General features: G+C 44.7%; 1 protein-coding gene and 1 long non-coding RNA gene across 2 annotated transcripts in view; one reads left to right on the top strand and one right to left on the bottom strand.

The window, feature by feature from the left end:
- Positions 1-2,434: 2,434 nt before the first annotated feature.
- LOC142491938 (uncharacterized) lies at positions 2,435-10,579 on the bottom strand. The gene is made up of 4 exons (XR_012800601.1): positions 10,361-10,579; positions 3,073-3,135; positions 2,771-2,834; positions 2,435-2,580 (listed from the first exon to the last, which is right to left on the bottom strand). It is a non-coding gene; the product is annotated as an uncharacterized LOC142491938 (long non-coding RNA).
- Positions 10,580-10,867: 288 nt separating this feature from the next.
- LRPPRC (leucine rich pentatricopeptide repeat containing) overlaps positions 10,868-18,282 on the top strand; it is a 129,966-nt gene continuing 122,551 nt past the window's right edge. Inside the window, exons 1-2 of the mRNA XM_075595782.1 lie at positions 10,868-11,027; positions 13,191-13,393. Coding sequence (XP_075451897.1) covers positions 10,924-11,027; positions 13,191-13,393 — 307 coding nt within the window. The 5' untranslated portion in view covers positions 10,868-10,923. The remainder of the gene's footprint in view (positions 11,028-13,190; positions 13,394-18,282) is intronic.

Raw genomic sequence — 18,282 nt, 5'->3', positions numbered from 1 at the left:
ACACACGAGGGTATGGTTTAACAGGATCATCTTTATTGACTTGCGGCGGGCCAGCTGCCCCTCACAGTGGGTGTACTTAGCCTCCCATGTTCACCGCACTTCCCTTTGAAAGGTGTCCTTTCCCTAATTGGTGGATTTCCTATCTCCCCTTAGAGAGATAGTCCCTGTGCCGGGTCCCTGGTCACAGTCTTATAAGCTGTCTCCTCCCAAGCCTGCACTCAGACTTGCTCCTTGTCTCATAGTCTCTTACATAACCTTCCAACAGCTTCTGGACTCCTCCTCTAACTACTTAGCAACTCCTAACTTTTGAACAGTGCTGTGCCTTATGTATCCTCTGGGGGCTGGCACAACTCTGACATCACTAATCATGGATTCAGAGCATGTGACCACTCCCATCCATACATAGGGCACCTCACCAGGGTGTGAGGGCAAACCTCCATAATTACTGCTGGCATGCCCATAACTTACCAGGCCTTACTGTCAGCAGGAGAGATGACTGTAGCCATTTTACAGCATGGTTACATATATAAACTAGAAACATTAATATTATCTGAAATCTAATCTTTGGGAGGGAATTGGTGAGTACTGCCATGGAAGGACACTCCAGGAAAATAAAACGTTGGGTAGCAATTTTCCATTTTCCTGGTTCTCCCAATGGCAGTGGCAACCAACAGGACTTACCAAAACAGTACCGACAAACAAATTGTGGGAGAGGGAGGTTCTTAAAATAAAACACCACACTACCTGTCATCTAAATATGATCTTTTATTTAATGGTGACAATTGACTGCAGGACCTTCCTGCGACAGCATGCGTCTGCTGAGGCCTGTACGTCCAAAGAATAATACTTAATAAACATATTAATTGAAGTCCATAGTGCCGCCCTCAATAATTCTGCCTGGGCCTTCGCTGCCCATGACATGACCATGGCACTTGTCGAATATGCTTTTACCAGCTCTGGGGCTGTAACCTTTTAAATAGTATAAGCTTTCCTGATAGCAATACAATCCATTGACTTATAGACTTTGAGGCTGCTTGCCCTTTCCTTGTTCACTTTGGAAGTATGAACAGTATGACTTCCTAAATCTTTCTGTTCTTGAAAGGTAGCCCCTCACTATATCTAACATGTGTAGAACCTGCTTTTTATCGTTTGCCGTTTTGGGCAAAATAAAGGCATTTTCTCGTGGTTGAGATAGAATGTTGAAACGACCTTGGGTAAGAAAAGTTGTAAAGCCTTAAAATGACCAGTCCAGGGTTTCAAATTTGATGGCATGAAAATTGAGCTGGAGCTGCTCAAAGCAAGAGGACTGTCACACAAAGAGGTACAGACCTTAAAGGCAGCAAGGAAAAGGACTTCTTCTACAGTATATCATAGAGCCTGACAGTGATTCCATCCATGGTATGAGCGCCAAGGTTTACGCTTTTTGGAACCAACTACTCCCACAATCCTGGAGTTTTTGCAAGGAGGTCTAAAGCAAGGGCTCAGCACTTGCATACTGAAGGTTCAGGTGTCCACATCATCAACACTACTAAGAAAATACTTGGACGCCATACATTAGATTTCATAAGTAGCAATTTACAGGTTGACAGAGGCACACCAACTGCCAAAAATGATCAGAGTTTAAATCCTAGTGCAGGCTAACCCATCAAAGCCCCAATGTTCCAACTGAAGGCATAGATATAGTACAATAAACTAAGGATGGAGGTACACAATTTCCCTTGGGCTATCTCGGTCTCGAGTTGGGCACCCCAGCCTGTGCCACTTGCATCGGTCATAAGCATGAGTCAGACCTGATCTTGTAGAGGACAACTTATTTTAAGTTTTTGGCTCGTTCCCACCATTTTAGTGATTCTCGTACGACTTACAGTAAGGAGATCCATTGTTGCAGGCTTGCCACCTGCTTGTGACACTGGCGTAAGATGTTTTGTTGGAAAGTTCTTATATGCCACCTGGCAATAATGATCTTGAAGGGACTCCATTTTGAATGTACTTACTTTTAGCAGCTTGTTTACCCCTCTCTGGTCCAGGATGGACCTGAATGTTCTATTCACCTTTTTTACATGGAACATTGGCGAGTAGATATATTGGTATCTTTCTTACCATTGTAGCCCTATGGTTGTTCGCTGTGCCGCCGCGGTGCACTGGTGCTCCTCCCCCCAGGACTGCATGCATTAAAGGTTTGCTCGCGTTTTGGCTGTAGTGTGACAGAGGGCTGAACTTGGAATTTCAGCGTTGTTTGCAATAAAGGACAGAAACACAAGTGGGTGATCGTGAGGTATTATTCTGTCTTAAAAATTGAAATGCAATGTAACTCATCACTTATTCCCGTCGATTTTCATACAATCCGATATCGCACAGTATCATGTATGTAATGATATTGAATTGTATGTAATGGTATTAAATTGAAATGTAAAAAGTTGAAAACACCAAAAAGTCGTTTTAGAGAGAGAACATTTTTATTTGCTGACGGTAACAAAGTTTAAATGAATAACGTAGTAACAAAAAAGCTCTTTTTCCAAATTTACAACGTTGTTCTTTAATTTATCTTCTTCGACCTGGCTGGCTCTTGGACGTTTTGGACTATAAAGAAGAAAAATTCAATATTAATAATCGCACATACAGTAGTGTATTGCGCATGCGTGTTGCTATGGAACCTGGTTGACACGCATATTCGTATCATTGAATTTCTGCGCATGCGTGTCTATACGGAAGCTGGTTGAAAAGAAAACTAGTATACAGTAGATGCATGAATTACAGTACTGTGCATTACCTGACAGTGTCGCTGGATGGCTTTCCTGCACGAACACGATGTTTGCTTCGTCCCGATGCTAAACCTACAAAACACAAATGAACATAAGCATTAAACAATGACTACATTATGCGTTTTTGCATTTTTTTAAATACAGTACAGTACTACAATCAAAAAAGACTAAATCTTCTTCAACCGCCAACAAAAATGTTATTGCTGCATCTGCTACATGTTCAAATGTTACATACTTACTGCAATTATGAGATTGATTTTTTTAGAGAAGAAAATACATGGCATGAATGAATGAAAGTACGGTAGATTACCTAGCAGAATTGATAGATGGGTTTCCTGTATGAACACGGTGTTGGCTTTGCCCGGTCCAAAACCTGCAAAACATAAATGAACAGAAGCATTAAAAAATGAATACAATAGTGCAACGGTAAATTTAAACCCTTTTTTTTCCAAAACTTGTTTTATTAGATTAAAAACAGTTCTGGCACATCTTTATTTTTTAATTAATACAGGTAGTCATCGTTCTGGCCCTGAGAGCTCCAGCCAGGAGCCCTAAGATGCTGCAAAAGTGTATTGTTAATACATGGCTAAGAAAGTGGTGCAGGAAGGAGGGGTTTGGGTTTTTAGAGCACTGGGACTCCTTTTCTGAGAGGTGCCATCTATATTCTAGAGACGGATTGCACCTCAATGAAGAGGGATCTTCTGTGCTAGGGGGGAGAATGCTAAAAAGGTTGGAGGAGATTTTAAACTAAAATGGAGGGGGGAGGGGAATGAAACAGATAATGAACTAAATGGAATAGATGAGGATACAAGGTGGTATGGAGGTAGAATGGGGGCAAGTGCAAGTTTGACAAGCAGTGATACACCCATAGTAAATACAGATAATACTAGAAAACTTCTAAAGACTAAACAAAGTGGGCGCAGAAAGGAAGGAGCAGATAAGATAATAGTACAGGCTGAAAAAAACCTGAAATGCATGCTTGCTAATGCAAGAAGCCTGACAGATAAAATGGAGGAGCTTGAATTAATAGCTGCAAGGGAGCAGTATGATATCATAGGCATTACTGAAACATGGTGGGATGAAACTCATGACTGGACAGGTAATTTAGAGGGTTATTCTCTTTTTCGGAAGGATTGAACAAATAGAAGGGGAGGTGGAGTATGTTTATATATTTAACCGGATCTAAAACCTATGATAAGGGATGATGTCTATGAAGGGAATGATGAAAATGTAGAGACTTTGTGGATAGAAATTAGCAGTGGAGGTAAAAGTATAAAGAAAATGTTTGTGGGAATATGCTATAAACCACCAAATATCTGTGAGATTGAGGAAGCTAAAATACTTTTGCAAATGGAGAAGGCATCAAAACTGGGTCATGTTTGCATAATGGGGGATTTTAATTATCCAGACATAGACTGGGGCAATGAGATTAGCGTTACAACAAAAGGGAACAGGTTTTTGGGGGTGCTTAAAGACAATTATATGACCCAAATTATTGAGGAACCAACCAGGAGAAGGGCAGTTCTGGATTTGGTCCTATCAAACAATGTAGAAGTAATAACAAATATTCAAGTCCTGGAACATTTGGGTAACAGTGATCATAACATGGTCTCATTTGAAATAAATTATCAAAAAACAGATTACTTGGGTTCAACAAAGACCTTCAACTTTGTAAAGGCAGATTTTAATAAACTGTGGTCTAATCTAGTAGTAATACAATGGGATGATGTTTTTGCAGGGAAAAATGTAGAAGATAAATGGGCAGTCTTTAAAACATTGTTAGAAAAGCACACTTATCAGTGTATACCCTTGGGTAATAAGTATAAAAGAAATAAGTCAAAACCAATGTGGCTAAATAAACAGGTAGGGAGGAAATGGAAGAGAAGAGGAAGGCGTTTAGATTCTTTAAGTCAGAAGGGACAGAGACATCGTATCAGAATTATAAGGAATGTAACAAAAATTGCAAAAGGGCAATCAAATTAGCAAAAATGGATAATGAAAAAAGGATTGCAATAGAAAGTAAGGTCAACCCTAAAAAATTCTTGAAGTACCTTAATAACAAAAAAATGAGAAAAGAAAATATAGGACCCTTTCAGTGCGAGATGGGCAGGCAGATTATTGGAGATAAGGAAAAAGCTGAGGTGTTAAACAAATTCTTTGTCTCTGTGTTTACCAGGGAAGAATCAAGTTCAATAGTAGTGCCGCAGGAGGAAGCCACAACCTCCATATTAATGAACAATTGGTTAACTGAGGAAAAAGTTCATAAGCAACTTGAAAAAATTAAAGTTAATAAAGCACCTGGCCCCGATGGCATACATCCAAGAGTTCTCAAGGAGTTAAGCTCAGTAATAGCAAAACCATTATATTTAATATTCAAGGACTCCATTTCCACAGGCTCAGTACCACAAGATTGGCGTAAAGCAGATGTGGTGCCTATATTTAAAAAGGGAGCTAGATCACAACTGGGAAATTACAGACCTGTAAGCCTGACTTCAATATTAGGGAAACTACTTGAAGGTTTAATACGGGATAATATTCAGGAATACCTAATGGAAAATAAAATTATTAGTAATAGTCAGCATGGATTTATGAAGGATAGATCTTGCCAAACTAACCTTATTTGTTTCTTTGAGGAGGTAAGTAGGAATCTAGACCAGGGTAATGCTGTTGATGTGGTCTACTTAGATTTTGCAAAGGCTTTTGATACGGTTTCACACAAGAGGTTGGTGTACAAAATAAAGAAAATTGGACTCAGTAATAATATATGCACCTGGATTGAAAACTGGTTAAAGGACAGACAACAGAGGGTTGTCATAAATGGAACTTTTTCAGGTTGGGCTAAAGTTGTGAGTGGAGTACATCAGGGATCGGTACTGGGACCCTTGCTTTTTAACTTGTTTATTAATGACCTTGAGGTTGGGATCGAGAGCAAAGTCTCCATCTTTGCTGATGATACTAAATTGTGTAAGGTAATAGAATCAGAGCAAGATGTAATTTCTCTTCAGAAGGACTTGGAGAGACTGGAAACGTGGGCAGGTAAATGGCAGATGAGGTTTAATACAGATAAATGTAAGGTTATGCATTTGGGATGCAAGAATAAAAAGGCGACTTACAAATTAAATGGAGATATATTGGCGGAATCCTTGATGGAGAAGGATTTAGGAGTTCTTGTAGACAGCAGGCTTAGCAATAGTGCCCAATGTCATGCAGTAGCTGCAAAGGCAAACAAGATCTTGTCTTGTATCAAACGGGCAATGGATGGAAGGGAAGTAAACATAATTATGCCCCTTTACAAAGCATTAGTAAGACCACACCTTGAATATGGAGTACAATTTTGGGCACCAATCCTAAGAAAAGACATTATGGAACTAGAGAGAGTGCAGAGAAGAGTCACCAAATTAATAAAGGGGATGGACATTCTAACTTATGAGGAGAGGCTAGCTAAATTAGATATATTTACATTAGAAAAAAGGTGTCTAAGAGGGGATATGATAACTATATACAAATATATTCAGGGACAATATAAGGAGCTTTCAAAAGAACTATTCATCCCACGGGCAGTACAAAGGACTCGGGGCCATCCTTTAAGGTTGGAGGAAACGAAATTTCACCAGCAACAAAGGAAAGGGTTCTTTACAGTAAGGGCAGTTAAAATGTGGAATTCATTACCCATTGAGACTGTGATGGCAGATACAATAGATTTGTTCAAAAAAAGGTTGGACATCTTTTTAGATGGGAAAGGTATACAGGGATATACCAAATAAGTATACATGGGAAGGATGTTGATCCAGGGATTAATCCGATTGCCAATTCTTGGAGTCAGGAAGGAATTAATTTTTCCCCTTAATGGGGTTTTTTGTTTGCCTTCCTCTGGATCAATAAGTAAGTATAGATATAGGATAAAGTATCTGTTGTCTAAATTTAGCATAGGTTGAACTTGATGGACAGAAGTCTTTTTTCAACCTCATCTACTATGTAACTATGTATATTGTGGCGTCTTTGATGGCTTTGGAAACGAGAGGGGTTATAGAGAAATGCAGCCTCAGTTCATCCACCAGACTTTTCCTCAAATAAAACAGAAGTGCCTTCTTGCCCCTCGAGCCGTCAAAATGTACATTTTGGCACCACTCATTATACTGTTCAAAACTGACATGGTGCTTGAAAAGTAGCAAGGCTAGTCAACTATGCAGTTGTTCACATATTTGGTGATGGTGTCCATTGGGACAAGGCTAATTGGGATGTCACATACTGGACTTGACCGCCTAACTGGTTGCCATAGCCTGCAGGGTGCAGCAGGAGGTCTGCTTCAGTGAGCAGGCGTGGCTAGATGCTGTTCTCCTGTGGTACTCTATCCGGGGTTCTAATCGCAGATTTTGCCTCCTCATCTGGGATATTATCCTAAACAATGGTATAACGAGGAGACACAGGAGTGGGCAAGGTGCTTCCGCTGGTGCAAATGGTGCAGGGGTTGTGCATCGTGATTCTGATGTTGGAGAGGGTGCTCCGTTTGTACATGGTGCCTCGGGGGGTTGGTAAGGGTGCCCCCAGATCTCCCTCCTGCTGCTGTGGTGGGCATACAGGCACATGTAGCAAGGAATAGAGACCCCCAATGTCCCTCTCCATCTTCTCCAAAAGCAGATTCAACTTTGTGTCCACTCCAGTACCAGTATTTCTGCATTTGGACAAGTGTTCCGCAACCACGAAACAGTTCCAACATGCGTGCGACTGAGCTGGATCCGGTGTGGCCTCGGAGTGATCAGACTGGCTTGGGATCACAGTCATGTCCCTGACTTCTATTCAGTTATTGGTGCCTAATGGGATGTGTTACTAGAGATTACTTTGAGCAGGATACCTACTATACCATCTGAGAAGAGCCATGATTGTTTGTAATGCATCATAATAATATCAGTTTTCTCTATTGTCTCTAGATGTACATTCTATGACATTGAGTGTTTGCATTATCTGTATCGGATTTACACGTTTTTTTAAGATTCTAATTGAAATTTATAATTTTGTTACATATGTACAGTGTACTTTTTGAAGCTGTTTGTTAAAGTAGATGTGACAGCATCTGCTATTAATCATTATCAAATCAGTGTAGAAAAGGGAAAAACTCCGGCGCATGGATATCTTGAAAATATAACCTCATAATTTGACGGGTAATGCTAGAAAAAGTGGACCTGATAGGACAGCAAATGAAGTACAAAAATGTATTAAAACATTTATTAAAAAAACCTATATATCTGAATCAATATAAGGACTTTATAAAACACAACATTTGTATAAACACAGTAAATGAAATAAATAAAAGTCCCATGTGCTCTAATGATGATGCATATAGTGATATGGATCACTGTGAGGTAGTCCTCCTTCGAGTTGGAAATAAATGTCTTTCCGGGGTATAGTTGTATAAATAGATATATATGTACTCCAAGGTGTAATTACTTCCTAGAATGATGTCAAACACCGAATATTGTAGAAATGTCCTCTAAATTAGATACTATAAGGTGCATCTTTAAATTTATTATTTTAAATCGTATAGTCTCTCACAATAGGTAAGGACATCCACATGGCGTCGATTATAGTTGCTCATACTTCACAGGGTGCGATAACCCTCTGCGCGGCTGGTGTTCCTGGGAGTTCCTGCAATACCTTGTGTAATTGTGTGCTCAAAGGGTGGCTTCACAGTCCTTTGGCCTCCACGGCTCTGATGCAGTGTTGTGTGCTGTAGTCGAGCGGCACCTCCGCACCAGCTGCCGCAAGTGTACACCACAACCGGATTCCTCTGTTTCTCCGGGGGCACTTCCTGGTCTGCGCATTCGCTGGTCTGTGCATTCGCTCACGGGGTCCCAGCCCGCGCTAGGTATCTCGAGCGTCTGAATCTGGATAGCAGAGTAAAGTCGATGTGTTCTCTCTACGGGTGCTTCACAGGTTCTAGAAGGATAGAATGGCAAACCCTACGCATTTCACCATAGGCTTCCTCAGGGGCTATGAGTGTATACTTATTATGATGCTCAGGAACTTTAAGCCTTTATTCACCCCACATTGTGGTGTTTCACTCAACACCCAGGTAGTTGCTCTCAGTCAGCGGTGTAATATCATTCTGACATGCTAGATAATATGCTGTTTATATGTATTCTTTGTGTCCCTTTGTACTGTGCACTTTTGCGGTTTCTCATAATTGTTTTTTTTTTTTTTTTAAGTGTAGCCAGGTCCCCCTCTGAGTTTGTTACCCTCCCCTTTTCTGTACTCACCTCCATGCAGTAGGGAGAGTTGCGGCCTGTCGCGGGGAGGGGGGGGGGGGAGGCGTGGGTGCACGCACCTTCAAGAGCTCTGTGGGAGGGGGTGTGCAGTGTGGCGGATGCAGGCGGCTCTGGCGGTTGCTGTTAGGGCGCGCCATCTTGTGTAGACTCGCACATGCGCAGACAATCAACAGCGGCCATTACATGTCACTATTGCGCAGTTAGAGTGCGCGAAGGCTGGCCAATCAGGGAAGGCTCTTGGAAGGGACTACAAGTCCCATGAGCCTTAGGAGCGTCCCACCTGACGCCAGGGAGCCAATAGGGCTGGAGAGATCCTGGGAGGCAGGATAAGTATGTGTCGCAGGGAGCACGCAGGCAGAGTGTGACAGGCAAGGTTAAGGGACAGAGGGTCAGTGCAGAGAGGCAAGTAGCCTCTACATTAGGCCAGCAAAACCCCCTAGGCCCCAGATAGGAACCAGGTCACTGTACTAGTTTGTGGCTGCTATAGGGACATTCCCTAGCATAGGGAACGTATCCCTTAGTATTTAACATAGTTAGGGACACAGCGGACGCTGAAATCCCTGAGGAGAGGTCTGGGACCAGGCCTCACCAAAGAGAACCAGAGAGACAGTATCCGGGTGGGATCACCCCTGGCGACGTCATGGAGAGCGGATTAGCGGATCCTTTGTGAAGTTTCATCGGACCGGATGCTGTCGCACCAGGCAGGTATAGTCAACAAGTGCACCAACAAAACTGGTATAAACCCAGGCGCTAATCACGCCTATAAGGGTGGGTTCTATGGGGACACTGTGGGTTAAGTGACCGAGGGAATACGCAGTATTGTGGACACGGTGTGAGACACGGTGTTGGGGACCACCTTTTGGGGAGAAAGGCCCTGCGAGTCGTGGGGCAGTTGTGCACATATTACTTTAGATAAAGGGAGTTATCCTATTCGAATAATAACAGTAAAGGTTCCGCTATTTTTACAGTGTGTGTGTGTGTGTGTGTGTGTGTGTGTGTGTGTTTTTCCCCAGCGTCTGTGGCAGAGGCTCAGGCTCCTCGAGCCGACAGGTATATAGCAGCACTGGTAGCTTCCTGTGTTCTGAGGGAAACAGGGCTACATAAGCAATTGTGTGGCTGTGCTAGATATTGGGGCGGACATTTCGGCTGCTGAGTACTGTTGCTGTGAGTTTTGTTAAGGACGGAAGACACATGACATTCACCATCTCCCTGCATTGGATTTTCCCTCTGAGCATAAGCGCAGAAATGGATAGGAACGGTTGCCATGTGGGTTGCTGAGGACGCCACTATGCACAAACTGCAGGGATATAAGTAATAAATAACATGACGACTCACTCACACCGCTGTATAACCCTGTATCAGAGCCTGCACGTCACACCGGTGTATACACCCTGTATCAGAGCCTGCACATGTCACGCCGCTGTATAACCCTGTATCAGAGCCTGCACATGTCACGCCGCTGTATAATCCTGTATCAGAGCCTGCACATGTCACACCGCTGTATAAACCCTGTATCAGAGCTTGCACAAGTCACAACGCTGACCTTGCACTGTGCTATCACTCAGCCAGCACAATATTCCCCGGGATAGCTGATGTTCGGCCCGTCTCACGGGACTGTTCCATTCCTTTGTACAGGGGGGGGGGGGTGACCACAACATGACACCAGTCTTTATTGCATTGCAAATACAAAGAACACATACAATGATCCTGTTTCTCTATGGGAAATGAGACGGGTTGTAAGGCTCGTGCCCCTCAGTCGTATTCAGGGGGTCCGGTTGTGGGGACCGTGACGTCACGACCCCAGCTCTTCCCGTGCCGCAGTGGTATGTCCCCCGGCTGCGTGCGTCAGGTCACACGTGGGTGCTGTCCTTGGCCGGCGTGTGCTGTGTGCGATCATCATGGCGGCTCTGCTGAGAGGTGCCCTGCGCATTGTGCCGGGTCTGCGCTCACTCACCTCGGCCTCCAGGTCTTCCTATGTGCGCCTTCTCCCGGGCCCCGCCAGGTCAGTGTCCGCCGGGCACGTGTGTGTGTCTCTCTGTGTCTGCCCGCCCGGGCACAGGCCTGTGTGTGTGTGTGTGACTGCCCGGGCACAGGCGTGTGTGTGTGTGTGTGTGTGTGTGTGTGTGTGTGTGTGACTGCCCGGGCACAGGCCTGTGTGTGTGAGTGACTGCCCGGGCACAGGCCTGTGTGTGTGTGACTGCCCGGGCACAGGCCTGTGTGTGTGACTGCCCGGGCACAGGCCTGTGTGTGTGTCTGCCCGGGCACAGGCCTGTGTGTGTGACTGCCCGGGCACAGGCGTGTGTGTGTGTGACTGCCCGGGCACAGGCGTGTGTGTGTGTCTGCCCGGGCACAGGCCTGTGTGTGTGACTGCCCGGGCACAGGCGTGTGTGTGACTGCCCGGGCACAGGCGTGTGTGTGTGTGTGACTGCCCGGGCACAGGCGTGTGTGTGATTGCCCGAGCACAGGCGTGTGTGTGTGTGTGTGTGTGTGACTGCCCGGGCACAGGCCTGTGTGTGTGTCTGCCCGGGCACAGGCGTGTGTGTGTGTGTGACTGCCCGAGCACAGGCGTGTGTGTGTGTGTGTGTGTGTGACTGCCCGAGCACAGGCGTGTGTGTGTGTGTGTGTGTGTGTGTGTGTGTGACTGCCCGGGCACAGGCCTGTGTGTGTGTGTGTGTGTGTGTGTGTGTGTGTGTGTGTGTGTGTGTGTGTGTGTGTGTGAGACTGCCCGGGCACAGGCCTGTGTGTGTGTGTGTGTGTGTGACTGCCCGGGCACAGGCCTGTGTGTGTGTGTGACTGCCCGGGCACAGGCCTGTGTGTGTGTGTGACTGCCCGGGCACAGGCCTGTGTGTGTGTGTGACTGCCCGGGCACAGGCCTGTGTGTGTGTGTGACTGCCCGGGCACAGGCCTGTGTGTGTGTGACTGCCCGGGCACAGGCCTGTGTGTGTGTGTGTGACTGCCCGGGCACAGGCCTGTGTGTGTGTGTGTGACTGCCCGGGCACAGGCCTGTGTGTGTGTGACTGCCCGGGCACAGGCCTGTGTGTGTGTGACTGCCCGGGCACAGGCGTGTGTGTGTGACTGCCCGGGCACAGGCGTGTGAGTGTGTGTGTGTGACTGCCCGGGCACAGGCGTGTGTGTGTGTGACTGCCCGGGCACAGGCGTGTGAGTGTGTGTGTGTGTGACTGCCCGGGCAGAGGCCTGTGTGTGTGTGACTGCCCGGGCACAGGCCTGTGTGTGTGTGACTGCCCGGGCACAGGCCTGTGTGTGTGTGTGTGTGTGACTGCCCGGGCACAGGCGTGTGAGTGTGTGTGTGTGACTGCCCGGGCACAGGCCTGTGTGTGTGTGACTGCCCGGGCACAGGCGTGTGTGTGTGACTGCCCGGGCACAGGCGTGTGAGTGTGTGTGTGACTGCCCAGGCACAGGCGTGTGAGTGTGTGTGTGTGACTGCCCGGGCACAGGCGTGTGTGTGTGTGACTGCCCGGGCACAGGCGTGTGAGTGTGTGACTGCCCGGGCACAGGCGTGTGAGTGTGTGTGTGTGACTGCCCGGGCAATGCTAAAGTATTTTCTCATAGTACAGAACTGATTTTATAAAAAAAAAAAAAAAAAAACACGTTGGATATTGCTTGTCTGCAGCTTTAAAGGGTGCTAAGCTTCAGCATGTCCTAACTCCAATTCATTTGAATGAGTTGTGTCATGCTAAAGCTTAGCAACCCTTGGTGAATATGGACCCCAGTAAGTGTGGGTTATCTCACTTCTGACAATAATTAAGGTTTGTGGGCACCATGGATAGATTTCCTAACTGCGGTAGAGATAATGCATGCACTCAGTGATAGTATTATGGTGGGGTACTTAGCTGCTGGTGCGTAGTGTTCAGGGTAATCCTAAGGTAGCAGTCAGTGTTCAAAAATGAAGCAAGCACACAGGCTTAAACAGGATGCTTTAATGTCCCAAGTAATCCGTCGTTTCGGCTGTGCAATACAACCTTTTACAAGGTAAGGGCTACCGTGATAACTAAACATATTTATACCCCCCACTTACCCCAGCCGAAACGTCGGATTACTTGGGACATTAAAGCATTCTGTTTAAGCCTGTGTGCTTGCTTTTGTTTTTTAACATAGATTTCCAAACTGACCACATGTTTGTTTTTATTTTTAAATCCTTTTGCAGATACCTGATCAGCACACCAAGATGTTTTGCAGTTGCCACTCAACAGAAGGGAAGTGCCCAAGATGAAGCCGTCCCTGCAATTCGGGCCAAACAAGCACAACAGTTTGACTGGGCTTTAGATAAACTGGACAGCTCGGTTAGAAGGACTGGTCGTATCACAAAAACACTTTTGTTAAAAATCTTTCATGACATCTCCAGAACAGGTAAAATCAAAATGTAATTGGCTATCTCAGTGTTTCTCACAGGTCTCTTGGCTGTAGTGTGCCCTTGTCAGCTGCTCTGTTCTAGCTCTTAAAGCTCACATCAGCTCAAAATTGCTTGGCTACTTCATTCATTGTTTGAGCATTACTGGGTACTGCTGCCCTGTAAATGAGTTAAGCTTTGCAGCACACCGTGTTGTAGCTGATGCACGTCAAATGAAGTGTTTGTCGAAGTTATAAAATGCAATTACTGTTTTATGTAAATAAAATATTACCAAAAAAGGAAGAGAGAGCTTTCCATAAAACGGACTTCGGGTGAGAAATCCTAGTTCGTTGTGTTATCGTCTTGAGACTTTGGCAACGTCAATGTATGCTGGTCTCCTTCAGTAAGATATCGCATTTTAAGCCTTGTTTTCAATATGCCTGTAAATTGTGCTGTAGACAATGCTGGGTGGACTGTCCACAATAAAAAAATGAATTACATTTCGTTCATAAGCTAAAGGGGTTTGTTTTGTGGTGCCATGACAGACTGTGGTGGCCGATTGCTTTCTCCTGCACGCATTGTAAAAATTACATTTCCTGCAGCACGTCATAGAAATGTCAGGGAATCCCAGCTATTGTGAACATGCAACTACTAGGTCATTATTAACCAGGAAGACCAAGAACGAACCCACTCCTATCCTCATCCCAGAGGATTCTATCCTGATTACAAGACTGGCCAGAGGCAGTTAAATATTCACAAAAATGCTTGGTGTAGACAAACATTTTGTGTTTTATCTCAATTCTGCTCCAAGAAGGGATAAAGTTAATTCTTGTTAAAAGGTGAGCATTCCCACTTCCCACGCGTCACCACAGATTTAGGGACAGTTCCACACAGCAAGCAATAAATAATCACATTTTCAATGTAAATGGCTTCCTTATATTCATTTATTTTTGGTGGGTCCTGTGAAATGATTGCTCATCCAGATATTGGCTCTGTGATTTTGTTTTGGCGAAGAGTGGTCGCATAATAATTTCACGGACAAAGAATAAATGGCCATTAACAAATTGCAATCATGATGCGTTATCATGAAAGATTAGTTAAAGATGATTGAAACCCCTCAAACATTGTTGCAAAAATAAAATAAGTTAAAATAATCGAGAAAAAGAAAACATGACATTTGCAAATCTACCTTTAATTCAATCTGCTATGTACCATAATTTCATTTTGGTGAATTGGGCTGCTTTGCCCGTCCCTATCACTGCTATAGAAAACGTGTGCTCTGCACCAGAGGTACAATTTATTGCTCTCTGGTCTAACTGGTTTATCAGGACTAAAAACAGTACAGAATTAGCCACTTTTTATTTTCTCTGTTGATATGTAATAGAGGAGGGCTGTTTAACTTCAGTTCTTGTTGGCTATCAAGATTTCTGTTAAGTGCCATTTATACATTTAACCCAGCTCTAATTAACACTGAGGCCACCAGATTAAGCAGGGATGGGAAATTCTCTGGTACCTAAACACCTGGTGCATTTATTGCAGTGCTGACTGACCTGTCCATTACTGGCAGTAGTGCAGCCAGTCTTGTAAGGCCTAATGTGTGAGAGCCGGGGGTGGGGAGCACTCCATCACTATGCCCACCCGTCTCACATTTTTTTTTTTACAGTGCATTTACCTGGAGAGGGGGTAGGAGTTTGTCAGTGTTATAGATGCACACTGACACACACAGCCGCTGCCGTGACAGTAACCCTCCTGCACACTTGCTCCTAAAAAAAATTCTGTTCGTCGCTAAGATTTTTATATTTTTTGTCCACCCTTGAGACATAAGTATTGCCTTGGAAACCAGGCCTGCTGGTACCCCTGAGGGATTGAACTTGGACAGATCCCATCACACTCACCTGAAACAATCTCTCCATGTAATAATACTTATCACTTATAACAATGTTAAAAATATATTTAAACAGATTTTTCGACTATCAAGAATTGTTGAAACATCTGTGTAATTTAAAAAAAAAAACATTTTTATAAAGGGTGAGTGATGGAAGCAGTGTAGGTGAGAGGGTGAAGTGCAGTCATGGTAGGAAATGGGTGGGAGGGTTAAGGGTCCCAGTGTAGATGGAGATAGGGTTTACATCCCCGAGGCGGGGGGGGGGGGGGGGGGGGGTATACGGCTCTCTCTCCCCATGCTGCCAGAATCTCCTCCCCTCATTCTGAGTCGGCAGCATTCTGGAGGGAGGGGGACTCGGGGAGAGAGATGCAGAGACAGTACAGTGGCAGCTTCATAGCTGCTCTCACTGCACCGGCATCCTGTAATGTTGTGATAACAGGTTATCTCCAATATTAGCATACCGGGAGATTCTGTTGTATCGGTATATCGCCGAACCCCAGTACTACTGTAGCCTTATTGGAGATTAAAAATCTAACACAATCACACATTGGACGTGATCTCACTATTTCCCACTTGCATTAATGAAAAATATAGTGTGTGGATTAGCATGGAATTAGTTTTCTGATTTATGGGGATTGTCAGTGATTCATGTTTGTGTATAGTTAAGTAAATATAAAAAAGACATAGCGGCATTATATAAAAGGTACGTTTAGTATGAAAATGTAGAAGTGTTAGACTATGATAAAGTCACTGTGCTCCTACCATAGCAGGAGGTTTATTCGTTTTTGCATTCCACCTTGTAATGGCAAATTCTAAATCAAGGGTGGACAGAATATGATATAAAAGGAGTAATAAGTGCGCAACCATATACAGTGCTGTGGAGGGTGTGAAAGTGCACTAAAATGATAATTGTGATAACAAATGTACAAAATTATACGTGAACTGGTGAGAGCGTCTGCAGCTGAATGAGGGGCGGCTCAACACCACCAGGAGCTAAAACAGAGAAACAAAAAGAAAACAGCGCACAACGCTCACAGTGAAATAAATCAAGGATAAAAATGTATTAAATATCCAAGGATAGGTAATGTGCGTACATCAGGGAATTAGCATTTCATGGGACAAGTTACCCATACACCACACCAACATGAAGATCTGGACAATCACGGATCATCAGGCTCCACAGGTAAGGACAATTACAGGTCACCACAGTGATGAAGCTGGTCCACAGGTGGGGTGCGGTGAGGGCAGCAATCAAGTCCCAAAAATCTAAGTCCCCCAGAGGCTAGTCTCAGTCCATCTCCACCACAGCAAACTGACTCCACGTGTAGCTCTGGGGCTTCCGTCGGCGCTCAAGTGACATCACCAAGGGACGTTGCGTCGAAATTGACGGATCCACAAGGGGGAGCAGGGCGTAGTGATAGGAGCTTAGGGGACTAGATGTAAACTCAGTATCTTGAATAAAAAGCTAATTCCAACGCGTTTCAAGGCTCTAAATGCCTCTTCATGATGACTGATGATCCGTGATTGTCCAGATCTTCATGTTGGTGTGGTGTATGGGTAACTTGTCCCATGAAATGCTGTTTTACTATTTCCCTGTACGCACATTACCTATCCTTGGATATTTAATACATTTTCATCCATGATTTATTTCACTATCAGCGTTGTGCCCTGTTTTCTTTTTGTTTCTCTGGGCAGAATAATGGCCTGCGGGCCGCATCCCGGGTTGCACCTGTGGTGCAGGGCCTTGTCCGGATGCGGCGAAGGGAGCCCACCGTGGTGGTCCTAGCATGTAAGTTAGGCCCCACCGGAAGTCGGGCCTAAATTCCACAATCGCCTCTGGAGGTCCTCTGTTGCCACCACAACGTATCAGCGCACACCACAGGTAGGGTCCTGGGCGGAGAGGGGTGTCAGTGAGAAAAGGAAGGGTGGGTTAAGACAGAGGAGAGCGTGTCGGGGACAAGCAGGCGAGGAGGGGAGCGTGTCGGGGACAAGCAGGCGAGGAGGGGAGCGTGTCGGGGACAAGCAGGCGAGGAGGGGAGCGTGTCGGGGACAAGCAGGCGAGGAGGAGAGCGTGTCGGGGACAAGCTGGAGCGGAGCATGTATGGGACAAGCTGGCGAGGAGGGGAGCGTGTCGGGGACAAGCTGGCAAGGACCTACATTGTGTGTTGCCCACACGATTGTAAGCGTTGGTGACTCCCCGGTTTCAGTGGTACTAGTGAAGTTACCAGTATTACTTCTTGCTTTTTAATGGGGATTTGCAGCTTTCTATTGTCTTGAGAGTTTGCAGAATTGTTTTTCCATGAGGGAGATATATACTGACTCTCACCAGATTTATATCTCGGGAAGCAGGGAATCTCAAGAGCTTGCAATAGTGGTGTTTGGTTCAAGGGGCTGACCGGTTCCTACCATGTATAAGGGGCTAAAAAAAGTATCGCTGGGAAAAAACCCAACCCTGATTTTTTTTTTTTTTTTTTTTTTTAAGATCTCACAATTAACGGATTAAATAATGAGGTAACAGTTACAAATTTCTGGTGATCAGGAAATGTACCAGAGGGTTTTGCGAAGAATTGTGCCATGGATAAAAAGGGGAAATTAATATATATTTTTACGTTGTACAGGATTAGTGGGACATAAACTATAGTGACAATTATAAAGTCACTTGAGCCAAGAAGCTAAACATGTAACAGTAATGTCACACGCACAAACAAACCACAGTATTTTCTTGGCTTGGGGATGAAGGGTCGAAAAACGCCAATTCTGTGAAAGTAGGTCACTGATCTGAGAGCTGGTTGGAAACTTTATAGTGAAAGGCAGATTGCTCCAAATCATTACTACTTTGCACTCAATATCAGTCTTTCGTTTGCATTAGTTAAATATGCTCAGGTGGTTTTGCTGGGGCAGTCTGCGCTTTAGATTGCCCCTTGCTCTTTTTTTGGGTTATTAAACAAAAAAAAAAAAACATAAGTTCTAATTCTTTAAAGCGGCAATACTACTGTACATTCCCCCCTCCTTTTCTTTTTATAT

The sequence above is a fragment of the Ascaphus truei genome, chromosome 4, assembly GCF_040206685.1.
Source record: "Ascaphus truei isolate aAscTru1 chromosome 4, aAscTru1.hap1, whole genome shotgun sequence".
NCBI classification, from domain to species: Eukaryota; Metazoa; Chordata; class Amphibia; order Anura; family Ascaphidae; genus Ascaphus; species Ascaphus truei.
Note: the sequence above shows the minus strand (reverse complement) of the source record. Positions and strands in the feature narration are given on the sequence as shown.